Source organism: Echiichthys vipera, assembly GCF_963691815.1.
Source record: "Echiichthys vipera genome assembly, chromosome: 6".
Taxonomy (NCBI): Eukaryota; Metazoa; Chordata; class Actinopteri; order Perciformes; family Trachinidae; genus Echiichthys; species Echiichthys vipera.
The window spans coordinates 12,079,670-12,095,803 of NC_139831.1; the positions used below are offsets into that span (position 1 = coordinate 12,079,670).

The 16,134-nt window shown below is 40.6% G+C and overlaps 1 protein-coding gene across 1 annotated transcript in view; it reads right to left on the reverse strand.

Annotated features, from left to right (window-relative positions):
- Positions 1 to 16,134, reverse strand: part of slit3 (slit homolog 3) — a 258,744-nt gene that overhangs the window by 9,883 nt on the left and 232,727 nt on the right. The window contains exons 29-33 of the mRNA XM_083915485.1: positions 14,667 to 14,806; positions 11,573 to 11,666; positions 10,618 to 10,755; positions 9,599 to 9,839; positions 7,318 to 7,448 (exon numbers count right to left, since the gene is read on the reverse strand). Coding sequence (XP_083771611.1) covers positions 7,318 to 7,448; positions 9,599 to 9,839; positions 10,618 to 10,755; positions 11,573 to 11,666; positions 14,667 to 14,806 — 744 coding nt within the window. The remainder of the gene's footprint in view (positions 1 to 7,317; positions 7,449 to 9,598; positions 9,840 to 10,617; positions 10,756 to 11,572; positions 11,667 to 14,666; positions 14,807 to 16,134) is intronic.

The window sequence follows — 16,134 nt, forward strand, 5'->3', positions numbered from 1 at the left end:
TTTTTCTGTCCGTGTATTTGTGTACCAGTGTCTGCTTGTCCTGCTCCACCTCTCTCTTTTAAAGCGCAAACTAATATCTGAGACACAAAATAGCCTCACACACTATTGAATATATACGTCCAAGCCACATTTAAAGTTTTGAATGGGACTCATTCATTTACCATTTTATCAGCATTAGTTTTACATTAGTGTACGGTGGTCTGGCCACAATTGCTAAATTTTAGCTCAATCTTCAAAAACTGCCTTGAACCTAATGTCATTTCTGGCTCCCTGGTTTCTACACAAGATAACCAACCCAGGGATCGCTCAGAAACATCCCAGGGACTGGCACTGGTCCCTGGCCCTCACTCACTCTGTTGTACGACCGCAGTAACTGTATGGACAGTGCCATGTTCGGGATCTGCCAGAATAGCTGTGCTCAGATTGTGGTAGTTAAACAGTTACGCCATTGTGGACAGTATCAGTTGAACGGTGGCAGGACGTTCTGATGTGCCTGCCTGGCCATGCGGTTTGAGTCAGTTTACAATGTATTTCCAAATTAGGGCAGATAAGATAGACCATTTGCAATGCTCAGACTCATGCAATCAAAAGATGGCACATTCAAAGGAATACATAGAGGTTTGTGGTAAAATGAGCCCCAGGCTTGGAGCTGGGCCTCGTCTCTTTCCAGATTTCTAATGCTAAACATAACATAGAGACAGTGTTTACTTAGTGCTTAGCATTGTGCTCTGACATGATCTGGTTGTATTTCTCTTTCTCGCTTTCAATCTTTCATTTTTCCTTGTTGCGGACCGTTGACTGTACATTTTCTTTGTCCCTCTCTGTCTTCATCTGTCTCTCTTTTACACTTTCTTTCTCTGCCTCTCTCAGTTTTTCTTGCACCCTGTCTGTCTGCCTGTCTCACTCTCAGGCGTGGCCCGTGTCAAGTTAACAACACCAGACAAGGATAATTCCCTGACTCACTCTGTGGTTTACTTTTCCTCTCTGGTCTTCCCCCTCTTTCACTCCATACCTCTGTCATCCCTCGCTCCTCTTTCATCCATCCTGCTGTTCAACAATGTCTCATGGTCTTTTCATTTTGACTGCTTCTATCAATCTGTTTTACCCCTCCTGTTTTCTCCTCTGGTGGGCAACCTATTCTACCCAGTTATCTCTTTATCGTGTTGTCTGCTATTTTGCTCCTGCCATCCACCCGGCATCAGCCCATCCATCTGTCTTTCTGGCTATCTCTCCATCTAAGTCTGCCTCTCAACGGATCAATCTGTCTTTCTTTGCATCCATACGTCCCACTGAATGTCCTCTTCTTGCTCCTACTGAACCTTTTCAACCCAGTCTCCACCCGTCCCCATCTGTGCCAGATAATTAGATTAACCCCATCGTTTAATTCCTTCATTCCTTCCTCCGTAACCATCCCTCCCTCTTGTCCTCTTCCTGCCTTTCCCAACGCTTCATGCATGTGAATAGTCGCACATGTTCTAGTTAAGGTCGTGTTTGGGATAAGTGGGGCGGCTGTGGCTTGGTGGCAGAGTGGGTTGTCCTCTGATCGAGAGATTGGTGGTTCGATCACCATCTCCCCCCGGTCCACATGTCGAAGTGTCCTTGAGCAAGACACTGAACCCCAAATTGCTCCCCATGCTGCGCATGGGTGTGTGAATGTGGTGTGAATGGTTAGATCAGATTAGATGGTATGTAGATGTCCACTGCCATCAGCGTGAATGTCTGTGTGAATAGGTGAATGTGACAAACACTGTGAAGCGCCTTGAATAGTCAGATGACTAGAAAGGCGCTATATAAGTACAAGTCCATTTACCATTTACCATAAGTTGTTTAAAACCGATCTACCCAGATGACTTCTTTGCAAATATCTGCCGTGCCAAAGTCTTCTTGCGCAGGTCATGGCCTCTACCAGCGGCTACTGCTCTTCAGCTGACTATGTGCTCGGGCCTACATTCCCAGGGTTCAATACAGCATCACATTATTATTATAATTAAGCAGTTAGTATGCATCATCGGTTTATCAAAGGTCAGTGAAGACAGAATACAGAGTGCAAACACAATGCTACAGTTTACTAAATAACCTCTACACGCCAATATAACTTTTAAAATCTTTCTATGCTGTAGCAGGGGCAAAAAAGGAACAAGGTTAATTTATATGAATACATGTAGCAGCAGAGGCATAACAGTAGACTAGTAGATTTCATAAGCAACTCTGAAACTCTGAGCATGTTTACATGCTCGGTAATATTCCACTATTATTACAATGTGGAATATGCCCATATTATTCAGGCTTTAGAAGCATTCTTTGGGCATGTGAATTTGGAATATGTGTCTCAATTGTTGTTTTTTCTAACCCCAGTTTGGGCCAGTTTTTTTTCCTTGCCTGTTTACGGTCAGCTCTGTACATCGATGTGATTGTTGTACACAAACCAATTAGCCAGCTAGTTTGCCAGTATTGGGTAGAGATGCAAGCAACAGAAAATCAAAAGAAAACTCTTTTTTCATCGATTCTTGAGTGGTAAAAAAAATGGTTAAATGTAGCACCAAATAAGTTACATGTAACAAATAGTATCGACCTAAAAATTGCTGCATCTCAAATTGATCTTCAGGTTCCTAACTTTCAGATGATGTACAGTATACCCTCTGTTCCCCACCCCTAAACATTTAGAAAAAGCGAGTGGCCAGTCACATGTCTTTTTTCAGACTCGTGGAAAGAAAACAACCAAAAACACATTAAGTGGTTTATTTTACTACACTTTGTCTATTTGCATTCTGTAGATTTTCTCTTTAATTCACCAAAAATAAGCATTAGATAATTCCTCATTTGCATATTTGATATTAAAACTTGTAATACAAAAAAACAATTGTCTTAACGTAAGTAAGTACTCAACAGGAGAAGTTCAATGGTATTAGTTCAAACTTTACCCTCACCTGAAGTGTCTCCTCTTAACATACAGCCCTTTAAAACCTGTGAATGCTGACATCATTTTCAATGGCAAACAAACTAGAAAATGTCCCAAACGTCCTGTCCTACTAAAGCCACAATTATACTTTTCGAAACCACATGGCACACACTGACTGCTGAGTCGATGAAGACCGTCTGCTTGCAGCCCAAAATATATGACAGAGCAGACGTGTGTGCGTGAACCATCGTGTCGACAGACGTGTGAACACGTTTGTGCCGACACCAAATACAGTATAAACCGCACCACATGGGTGTCAGTTTTGGAGTATATTCGGCCATTCACAGTTTAACGCCTTGCTTAAAGTGTTACCAGCATGCAAAGACTTGATCAGTTCTCCCCTGCGTGTCATATGTCAAGTAGAATCATTTTAAATATATGCACATTTTCCTGTGGGCACATGACATTTTAATACCAATTCTGAAGCTACACATTCAAAAATAATAGGGTTTAAATGATTCATGATCGCAATGCCTGATGCAGAAACAGTCTTGCCCTTGACACAGTAAATTGTGGCTTCAATATTCTTCTCCCACAGCTTGCAGGATTTATAATATGACCTAACGTCCTAATCCTTAAGTAAAATTTGTTATGAACTGGCTGCATATTAAAATCAGAGGCAATAAGGCTACCAGTACCTCCTCTTTCTGTGACCTTGGCTCTATCCAGAGACAATAGAACAGAGTAGAGCCAAAACCACAATGCCAGACGTCACATGCTAAGAAAATTAACTGATTGAAATACAAAGAGAGAAGAATGGTGAGTAAACGAGAAAGCAATAAACTCTCTTCGTCATTTCTCCTCCTTCCTGTCTCCATCTTCTCTCACTTCTTTCTCTCTCCTTAATTCATTCAATTACACTAGCATCTGTCTTTCTCTCTCTCCTCCCTTCCTGGCATTATTACTCTATGCCTTGTGAGATCAAAAGTGGTACAAAAATCATTTTCAATATTTATATAATACGTTAAAATTTATTTTCATACTTTGGTATAATTGCTGTGAAAAATGAGACCTTGGTCAAGATGATTGGTGGCCTCTGTCTCACACCAGTGGTATTGTTGGGTCTTTTTCAAGTTGAAGGGGTTTTTGTTCCTTTCCATGCTGGACTTAATATTGGAAGTTATTTTTCCATCTGCCTTTAACACCTTCCATTATCTACCGCTGCAGGAAACTCTGGAAATATCAGCTCTATTTGGACTGGCAGCGTGGTGCCCACTCCCTGCCTTGTGCAATAAAACTTTTTTTTTGACAGTAATGTCAATCCTTTCTCCTAGAAAATTAGGTTCCCACACAATAAAACTGCATTCTCAATTATTTTTTGAGGGAAACCTATTTTCCAGCGGCTGCACGTTGTGAAACAGATGCTGTTTTAAACCAGTGGTTAACATTTTCAATCGAAAAAAAAAAACTACCTCGTTAGCTGTATAAAAAGATGATGGTTTGGGTAAAAATAAGTATTAGTAGTATTAGTATTAGTAGTTTGTTATGTAATTTGAAGTCACTGTAGGTTAAGTTACAAAAAAAGCCAACATTTACTTTTGGTTTCACACAGGACACAAACAGCGGCCTCCTGGATTAAAGAAATTCTTAGTCAGAAACAATCATACAGTACAGCTTGTCACTTAAATGACTGGCGGATTTATTCGATAGATCTGTAAAAGTTTCTCCACAAAGAATCGTGCAAAAGCACAACTTTAAATCTTGTGTTTTCCAGAGATGTGCTCATAAGTTTCTTGGAAATAAGTCATTCAGCATGAAAAAAAGGCAGAAAAAATGACTAATCGACTAAATAAATCTTAGTCCAGAATCTCAGAGGGGACTGCCCTATAAATTAAGTACGTATAAGTACATTGCATAAAAACGTTGACTTTTGGTTCCACATGGGACATGACCAGTGGTCTCACAGTTGAAAGTCCTGTATTTATGTGATCCATCCATCCATCCTGACCTCCTCCCTATGCAGACTTAAATTAGAAACGTTATTGTGAAACGTCAAAGACAAACGTAAGGACTCAAATAATAAAATAATACAATGAAATAAGTTGCCTTGAAACATAACTGAGAAAATGAGTAGACAGGGCTGAGAAATGTAGAACAATACATATACGATGCTTGATTCCACTTTATTATCTTCCTTTCACGTTGTACCAAATAAAGTTTGGCGACTGGTGGCATATCATCTTGCCAGTGGACCTTTGGGTTATTGGTGTGAATGACGTGGCGCTGATCAAATGTTTTGTATGGTTTGCACTGTTGCCTGTCCCCCTGAAACAACATGGTGTTGAATCTTTTATCATATATCCCTCTCACATCTCTCTTCCTCTTTTCTCCTGCCACAGACAGTATAGACAGAGAAGCAGGCAAAATCAATATGAGCCAATCAGCACCAGACAAAGATGGACACGAACCCTTTCTCTCTCTTTCTCTCACTGTCTACTTAAAGTTGGGCAATCCCTCTTCTGTCTCTTTCAGTTCTTTCCTTTTTCTTTGTCATTCCCTACTCCTTTTTGACCTCCTTGAATCCACCCTTCAGTCAGTGTTGTGTGCTCCTCTAAAATGGCGAGGACAGAGAGGGTCACAACGGCATACCCATTAATTTTCCTGTACAGGCAGAAACACATTGTACATCCATACTGCATACTGGATATGGTGTGCAGGGAATGTGTTATTTCTAAAGCTCAGTTAAATCTCTTATTAATACTATCTTATTAAATTTCATCAGAAACAGAGAGTACTGTTTATAGCAGTTTGTGAGGTGTGTAAGAAAAATAATGGAGATAAATACATTTTATGTAATGATATGACAAAAGCTTTGTGACTGCTCTTTTGTTGTTGGTCTTGAATTATTACATACAGTAATCATAGAAACGTACATGACCCCTCAGACTTATATCTATAATAATAGCTTACAAAGTTTGTCTTTGCATTAAATGGCTTAAAATCAATTAAACATGGCATGTTAAAAAGTAGATCTGCCCTGGAAGACTCCTAACATCATTTAACCAGGCTGTGGTTTGACTTACAGTTTAACTTGTGCTATCAAAACTCACCTATGTTCATTCTTGTTTTAACAACATACAGTGACCTTAATATGTGTGTGACCAATCCCTGCTCTGTGTTTTTATTTGATCATTGCTGTGTTTTTACTTATTCTTTTTTGAAAGCACTTTTCTTGTTTAAATATAGATAAATCATCTTTGGCAGTGCCTTTAATGATTGTGTGAATGAAATTGCGCTCACCTTTTGTATGATTATTTTAGTATTTTTGCACATATGTAATGTTGCAGGTTGTTGCATTGTAAGTAATGCCACATGCTGTAATATATCTGCATATGTTGCATAAAACCCCTAAAGGGTTTCTCCTACAAGTAACTACTGAAAACATTATCGTGTTCTCTTCCTGGATTACCACTGTTGTTATAGTTTACCACAGTAAATCCATTCCTATGAAACTGTGAATGCAGTTAATCATTTAATGTCCAAGGGGCTACACAGACTGAATGAAGGCTTTTGTTTCCAATGTTTGAAGTTTCATCTGGTGGGTTTCACTCAGGGACATGGCTGTCTAGTCAGAATTGTAAAGGAATGTTTCTGAGTTCATGTTTGTTTATAGAGGAAAGCGCTTGTACATGGATCTGTATTGTGTGTATGAAGAATTACTTTATTTTATTTTATTTTATCCCACACGGGTATGTGTGTGTGTGTGTGTGTGTGTGAGAGAGAGAGAGAGATGGATTTGTGTGATCAGCACCTGTAAAAAGTCCTTAAAGTTAATAAAAACCTCAGACCCTTGAAACCTTTAGTTGTTGGCAAGTGTGGATGTTTTGTATGTACCCTAGCACTACTTTGGACCTCTGTGACTTGAATCTCATAAATGTTATACAGTACATGAGCTTCAGTTAATGAATATGAATAGGCTATTTATTAATAAGTTATTAATTATTAAAATACATGTGAATGGATGAATGCGTTTGATTTTTTTTCTGCTTAAGCTACTGTAAGTGCACTTAACCTACCTTGAACCCCTGTACCGTCTGAATACAGTGCATCATTTCATTTTTATCTAATTAAAAAAGTGTGAATAAAGCACTGAAAATGAATGTGCATGTATAATTGAGAGTTAAATAGTGAGTGCGCATGCATATGTGAATTAACAACAGTGAATGTGTGGGTTTTTTAACCTTTAAAGTAATTTAGACTTGACCTTGAGCATTAAATAATGAGTATATGAATACAGAAAATAATGCTTCACTGTAAACGGTAAAACAGTCACTAAGTGATGTGTGTGTGTGTGTGTGTGTGTGTGTGTGTGTGTGTCTGTCTGTCTGTGTGTGTGTGTTTGTGTTTGTTTGTCCTACCTGTATACAGTTGTGGGTGGGTAGTTGGCGATGTCATAGATGAGTCGTATGTGTCCCTGGTACAGCTCTAGGGCCAGGGGATCGTGATCCTCCTTATACAACAAAATACCATTGTCTTTATCTGTTGCCACCTGGAGAGACAGAGAGGTTGGAAAAGAAGAAAACTGATGGGTAATATAGTCACTGTATCACCATTCATCTGGGGAATTGTCTGAATAACTGCAGCAACACAGCAGGCAAAACTCATATGATATTGGCTGTTAGATTAGACAAACACAATAAGGATTGGCAATAGACGAAGTCTGTGACAACCTGTTATATTAAATGGCTAATTTAGTAATTTGGCAGACAATTATGGCTTCAAATATAGATACACACTTTTATGATGAAACCCAAAACAAGGTTGACGCCTCACCTGCTTCTGGGGAAATGCAGCATCGCAGCCTCAACTAAGACTTGACAAATATGAGTTACATCATCTGAGGAAAACTCATTCTTATTGATAGAGCTAATAGGGACATAGTTGCTCATACTACTGCTGTTAATTGCACTTCACATTTATTTACTACCCATTTTTATGTATTTTTTTATTGCACTACATGTTAGTCATAACACTGTACTGTATGTCCCTTCTCTTGTATCTTGTTTTGTACCTCAGTCTTCCTTATATCTTATCCTCACTTAAATGTTGATTCTAAGCACTGATGGAAGTTATTTATGTTATTATTCTCAGCTGCTGTTTCACTGCCGCAAACCATTCTGCTTCAACACCTTCCTTCTTGCATTGCTGGTAAACTTTGTTATGCTACAAGTAAACTGATGCTTGTTTATAAAATCGTGAAAACGTGGTGAAATGTTAACGTTCTACTGTGTTCTATTTTACTGTGTGCTGTCTTTTAATATCTACGCAGCTTTTCAGATCCATTATTGTATCCTTCGTAATCCAGGTCTGTGTCACAACATTGTGGGAATTGTTCAATAGATGAATGGTATTTAGTACCCGAGATTACCCTAAATCAACAAGAAAATAATAATAATAGAGTTTGGGGGCAAGGTGGTATTTTACACGCTCAAACTGTACTACAATGAGGAGAAAATGTAAATTCCACCACACATCCCTAAATAAGGTCACCTGTGCCTCCCTCCCACACAGACGCACTTGACATGTCACACTTGCCTGCATGCGCTGCTAAGCGCTAACTAACTAGCGAGTGGAAATGGGGCCAAGGGGCCAAGCACTTAACACTCTGGCTTCAATGGAGCATAGCCAAGTCAACACCTGCTAACAAGCTGCTGGAGAAAAGAGGAGATTGTGGCCAAGCAAGAAGAGAAAAGGAGGGAGAACTGTAGAGAGCAAAAAAAGAGAGAGGGGAATGGAGGACGAGAGTGAGAGAGTTGATATGCAGACGGAAAGAAAAGGGAAGAAGTGTTAAAGAGAAAGAGAAAAAACATCTAGTGATTTATGAAGTGCTGTGGCCCTTTCATTCTTTTTCTATTTTTTCATCTCTCTCTCTTGCCTCTGAGTCGGGGCCTCTTAGTAGAGTTTTAACAGCCTTGGCACTGACATTGAAAGCTCCTGGCAGGAACGCAGAAGCATGCATGCAAGCACACGCACACGCACACACACACACACACACACACACACACACACACACACACACACACACACACACACACACACACACACACACACACACACACACACACACACACACACACACACACACGTATCCAAACAGGTGGTAAATATCAATTAGACTGCCCTTCTTTTCTTGTTTCTCTGTCGCTCTCTTACACTCTCATTTCCAAAAGGGAGGAAAATATGTCTCTATTAGGATATGGCTCTCAGGTGTCCAGAATGTATGGTCTGCCTGAATGACTTTGTGTGTGTGAGTGTGTGTGTGTGTGTGGGTGTGTGGGGGTGTGTGCAAGCTCGAGTGCCATGGAAGTGTGCCATGGAAAGAGAGGGTGTAGCAGATGTTAGCTTTGCTTGTCGGCACTAAGTCGTGCAACTCTATAGGTTTGATTTGAGCAGCTCACAGCTCTATTTGAAGCAGCCCATAAATGTTTTCCATGTAATGCAGCAGAATATGGCTTTTGCACTTTTAATTGTTGACATGCTTTACAAGATAGGGTCAGGGTTAGGGCTTTTCTTCTTAAGGAAAGCAGTATACATTACAATATATTTTTTGTGTATTACAAATCAGGGACATTTTCCATAAAGTAGGTGGATTTCCACAAAAGCAAACCTTTGTTAACAGAGCTCAAACGTCGATCATACCTGTAATGAAATATGCGCGGTGGGACGGAGCTTTGCACTTGGCAGCTCCACGTACCCATCCCGACCCAGGAAGTGAACGGTCGCCATCTTGTCACATTTGTTGCCATAGAAACCGGGCATGCAGCGGCACACAGGCTCCCCGGCAACAGCCAGGCACTGGGCGCCGTTCTGGCAGTCGGATTGGTCGCAGGGGCTGGTCTGCAGTAAAATCATTGGTGGAGGGTTCTCACAGAACAGCCCGCTGAGGGAGGAGTAGATTACACAGAAGATCACTTATTCATAGAGCTTTAATGAGGTGATTTGCTGTGTCTGTGTCCTCTGATAAAACTTGTTTAGCACTTGCTCTGTATTTTGCATTACTTTTGAAGATCGGTGAAGCCGGAATTGTAATATTCCTGAAGGAAATGGACAAGTTTTATCAGCGTGACACGGCAAATAAATTCTGTATACCTATTTCTTTTTCACTGGACACTATCTCATCTTTGAAACTCTGAAGCTTTCTTTGAATTTGCCCTTTTTTACAGCATACTGCTGTCTGTCTCCTTTATCTATTTATTTCCTGCCTATGACTTCTTTGCTCTCTCTCTAGTTCTCTCAATTCAATTTTCAATTCAAAAGTCTTTTTGGCATGAAAGTTTCAATAACAATGTTGGCAATGTGTTCCCTCTCTCTCTTTCTTTCTGTCCCTTGTGATGAATTTGTTTCTCTCACGCCAATGGTCTCTGCTATAATTAACAACATGGAGCTGCATCTGCTCACATCCGCACACACACACACACAGACACAGACACACACACACACAGACACACACACACACACACACACACACACACACACACACACACACACACACACACACACACACACACACACACACACACACACACACACACACACACACACACAAACACAAACAGTGAAGTGTCTGATTACTGAGCGCCATCTGTATCTCCTCCCAGTCTGGCTCTGCATAGTGTAACTGTAAGTTTGTGTCCATGATGTGTTTCCACGACTCTCACCTGAAACCTTCTTTACAGACGCAGGTATAGCCATTGATAGCGTCCACACACTCCGCTCCGTGCTGACACTTATTTTCCAGGCAGTCATTATAGTCCTGCTCGCATTGTTGGCCCACATAGCCTGGTAAACACTCACACCTAGAGGGACACGGAAATGTGAAGGGGATTAGTGTGTGTGTGTGTGGGGGCAACAGACTTTGCCTCATAATTACAGATGTTTTACGTACAAAGAGGTGATAGTTTTGAGTTTCTTTGTATAACCAGTGTTTTTTTAGAAACAACATGATTCCTACAACAGAATTCTGGAGCAGGGCATCAAACATCCCACGCACTGTTTGACCGCGTTGCTTTTTGATAAGTTAAAATTTGAACATGTAAATGCAAAACATCATGGCCCGAAGAACATGTTCATGTAGTTGAAATAACCTCAACTTTCCAAGAGTTTTTAGTTTCATGACAAATCTTAGAGTTTATTTCTATGGTTTATGAAAAGCTATATTAAGCTGTAAGGTTAAAGAGATTATAAAACAAGTTTGAGGTACACGGTTTTTACATGAAAGCAAAAATGTAAGTAGTTATGGCAAAAATAATGGCAAGAGAATGTCGATATGTTGCCAAAAAGTACACACAATCCGGGAAGTAATAAAGGAGAAGATGATAATATCAGCTCTAGGATTGCATGTGTTTGTGTGATAAACTACTAAAAAAGGTCCCAAACAAGTGTTGTTTCGTGTGTTTCGGTCTGTCTCTTTGTGTGTGTGTGTGTGTGTGTGTATTTTTCTAATGAAGAGCTCAAATCCCAGGGCAGCAATGAACTGTTCAGATTCTCACTTAATTTCAAAAAGAGTCAGCTTTTAACATTGTGACCTTGCTGCTCCTGTCACTTTATTGTCACTTTCTGTGAAGTGACCTCTGACCCGTTTAAGTGCTGACCTCCTGCAAAGCTGTCACTCACCTGTAAGTGCGGCCAGCGTGGACACACTTTGAGTCGTGCTGACAGGGGTCGAAACCATGGAGACAGGGATCAACCACCTCGTCACACAGGTCACCTTGTGACAAAGAGAGAAAGTAAATATTTAATTCTTTAGTATATAAAAAGGTTTGTGTGTAAAGCTAAATCAGCAGGTGCATGGTACGATTACAGCATCCAACTAGATTAATTTTTCAGAATAAGAGAACAAAAGAGAATATGTGGGGAACAAAGAAGAAAAAAGACATAACAAAGGAAAAATGAGAAAGAAAAAGATGTTCTCATGTTCGCTCTGTCAGCTTCAGATTCAAGATTCAAGAAGCTTTATTTATCCCGAGGGAAATTATGACAGCGGAAAGAGAACAAGGGGTGGAAAAAGATAATTTATATATGTGTCTATCTTGTTTAAGGCCTCAGATAAGTCTCCATGTACACAGGGAATAACATTATCAGCTTTTTCTCAGAGCTGATGGAGAGGGGGGTTAATAGGCTGTGTAAGTAACAGCGACTGCAGTCTACAGATGTACACGCACACACTTGCACGCTCAAAGGGTGAGAAGGGTTAACAGTGTGTGTAAAAGCAGTAGCTGAAATTGGTCGTATGAAGGTAGAGGGTATTGAGAAAGGTCAATCACATTTCCATTGTTCTCTGCCTGCTTTAATCTAATCCTGCCGCCACACTCCCACCCTGTCTGTCTCCACTGCTCCAAAACATCTCAAGGCTGAAAGGAGGTCCTAACTTGCTGATTTAGGAGTAACTCTTAAAAATTAGGGCCGTTTCACTCCTAATTTTAGGAGTCCTAACATTTTAAGATAAGTGTAATTCACAAAGCATTTTAGAACTAAAAGTAGCACCTTAATCTATAAAAACTAAGAGTAAATCAGAAACAACTTAAAATGGCTGCTGCAGTCTACATTTAGGACAGTGAGCTTTTAAAAACGTATCGCCTAAATGGAGATGGCATTATGAATCTGGTAGATTTGGTCAGGGATGCCGTCACATCACCAGCTAATAAAAACCACCCAATATCGCCGGAGATTAAAGTTGTTACAACTCTCCTTTTTTTGGCAATGGGAAAAAAAACATCTGTGCAACACAGATGATCTTGGCATCTCTCAACTTTCGGTCAGGAGGATTTTGCACCGGGAGACAAAATGCCCTATCCAGACCCCACATAATGCAGCAGTTCATTTGCTTCCCCATAGAATTGTTTCAATCATAACTTCATTCTTAGAGACTCATTCCCTCTCAGCCAATCACTGTGGGCATAGAGGGTATAAGCATGATGTCATCCATAGCAACAAGGTCAACCTCTAGTCTTAGCTTAGGAGTTCCTCCCGCTCCTAGTAACAGTTGGTCTCAGAGGCTTTGTGAATAGGTTTTTAAGAAATTACCCATTGACCTTTAATATTTCTTACTTTTTGTGGTGGACGATCAGTGGTTGTTTCATAAAGCAACACAATAGTGTTGTCATTATGTACCATGTGTTTTCCTTAGCATTGATGAAAAACGTTGTGAGGTGAAAGAAAGATGTGAATGAGAATATCTATCTAAGAAGTGTTGAGAGAATGCAACTTCACATACAACCAACCACATATCTAAGATACTTTGCACTGTGCATTCTTACTATGTTTGTTTCATGGAGGCTATGTCAATGTGGACAACCCGGTCAATTGAAATAAAAAAGGAATATAGGCTACCAGTCACAATAGTGAAATTAAATGGTTGTTACATTGATAATGGTTGTGCATGGTAAGTACACTCATATTTATCGATTCATTAATCCAAACTAAAATGATGATACCTGATGACTTCATTGACTCCTTGATCTTTTGTGTTGCACCATCTTCGAGGTCAAAATGGCCCCCTTACAAGCATTTGGCTCCATTTCAAGAATTTCAAACACTAACGCACTTTAATAATAAAGTATTTTGGAATCGTCTCCAGAGAATAAACCCCAATGGTCATGGTGACCTCCTTTTCCTCTACTGCCAACGTCAGGAAATATAAAACTTGCACAGAAGATCCATCTCACAAATCTACATGATTAAATGTAGCCCATTCATTCTGATGTCCAGTTTTTTTAAACAGTGAATTTCTCTTTTTCAAATGAAACTCCTCAGTTGAAGAAACTTTACGTCAGCTGTTTTAAAGGTCTTGTGACCTTAAATCTTGATTCTTTTTTCTTTCCCCTCTGGTGCAAACCTGACGTGACAGTCCTGGTTGCTGAGTTTGGAGAAAGCTGAGCAACTAGCGAAGGACTGTCCTCTCTTAATGCGACACCTGATGATTACGTCTCGGTTCACTGAGCTGAGTGGAGGTTCAGAGCCAAAGGAACCAGCTGTGTGTGTGCGTGTGTGTGTGTGTGTGTGTGTATCTGTAACGGCTGTATGTGGTAAGGTGGCTGGCAGTGTGAGAGGCTGCTCTATGCCAACAACGATAATGACATGGTGCATGTGGGTGAGGGTGTGTGTATAGTGACTCAGTGTCAAAGGGGACCAGCTGTGTGTGTCTGTGTGTGTGTTTGTCTGTGTGTGTTAGTGTGTGTGTGTGTGTTTGTTTTAGAGGACACTGTCACAGATATAAAAACTTAACTTCCCAGTCAGCAGTTCAGCTTCAACTTGCTGCATAAACTCTCTCTCTCTCTCTCTCTCTCTCTCTCTCTCTCTCTCTCTCTCTCTCTCTCTCTCTCTCTCTCTCTCTTCTGCCCTTTATCAGCCCTTTCTTTTACCCTTTCCCTTGCTATGTTTATTTTTCCCTTTCCCTCTAGTACACAGTCTCTCTTTGCCATCACTCTGTCAACCCCTCCTCTCTCCTGCGATTGCTCTTATACTCCTTAAGGAGCAGTTTCAGGTCACTGCAAAAAGGCTGTCCATTACTAACTTACCATCCAGTGAAGTGGAAAATATGATTTTGTGTGTGTATGTGTGTGTGTGTGCGTGTGCGTGTATAGTATTGCAGGGACTTGGTGAACCCTCCCTGCCTTGTGTGTGTGTGTGTGTGTGTGTGTGGGGGGGGGGGTGCTGTTCAGAAATGTCCGGGTGCAGAAATAGAGGGTTTGTCGAAGTATGTGTGTACCTGCATAGTTGGGTGGACAGACGCAGGTGTAGTTGTTGACTCCGTCGATGCAGGTGGAATTGTTCTCACAGTCGTTGTCTTCACAGTCGTCCGGGTTTATCTCACAACGTTGGCCCTCGAAACCTGGTGGACACACACAGCTACACATACACACACACACAATATGCGTTGTAAGATGGTGACTGAGCCAAATCTGAGCACACACTCCTGCTGCACAACAATGAAATCAATCAGCCAGAAAAATCAGCTACCTGACTTCACTTCCCTTCAAATTCTCCCCTAGGAGCTTTAAAGAAAAAAAAAACTGTATTTATATGTATTCTAGTGAGTTTTTCTTCTGTCCTGCAGCAGTTCTTACACACCACTGGAACCGACAAGAGACATCATTTCATGCCTTATTTTATAGCAGAAATGAATTTTAAACATGGCTTTTCAAAGTTTCAACTTTCAACTACAACTGCCTCACACAAACCTTCTCTGACTGTCTTCTTCTTCTAAAACAGCCGTCCCTTTAAATACAGTCCTTTGATTCATGTCATCTCTATCTTTCTTGTTGGGGGATGTTTCATTAATGAACACATGAAGCAAAAGCTCTTCCAGTTTCCATAAAACAAAACCAGCCCGCTCAGAGTTAAGAAAAAAACACACGCTCGAGATAAACCTATTTTTTTCTCTCCAGTTGGATGCCACTACAGTTACCACCTGGGCAGCTCAGAAGAAATTATCAAAGCCTCCGCCTCCCTGCGTCCTCTCACCCCCCCCCTCCCAATCTTCAGATTAATTTCACCCTCCTCTCTTCTCCCCAGCCCTTGATGTCTCTTCTCTCTTCCCACCCTTCTTATCTCATTCCAGTTGACTCCTTATAATAGATCACTCAAAAACACACACTACCTTTAGGTAAAGATCCCCTCCCACACACACACACCAACTTTGATAAATCTGACCACAGCTGCACTCAACAGCTCGCCCTCTCTCACGACTCTCGCTTCTTCTGTTATTCTCTTACACATCAGTGAGCCAAGTCACTTTTATTCGATGAAAAGCATTTTACAGCAAGGTCATCCTAACACATTAAGCCAGGGAAAGCCTTTTCAGCACAAGCGAGTAACAATTATCAACCCACACATACACAGAAACACACACTTATTTAAAAGACGCTGTATCCGCCGTCCTTTCCATTCCTTTGGCACCTGTAAAACTTATTCTGTCTGTTCATCTTTGATTCCTTTTGGTTTCACTCTCACTCTTACTTTCCTCATCTAAACTTTGCTGCTTCACAGTCTTTTTCTCAGGCTAACACTTATCTCACTCACTCTCTTTTCCCACAACATATATTGGTTACTCCCACCTTTTCTGTCTGCTGGTTTCGGAAAGAAATATTTAAAGCTGTGTTTAGCTGTTTTTGAGCTCTCGGGGCAGAAACACTCAACATCAAAATAAGCCCCAGGGATACAATGGGGTTTTTTAA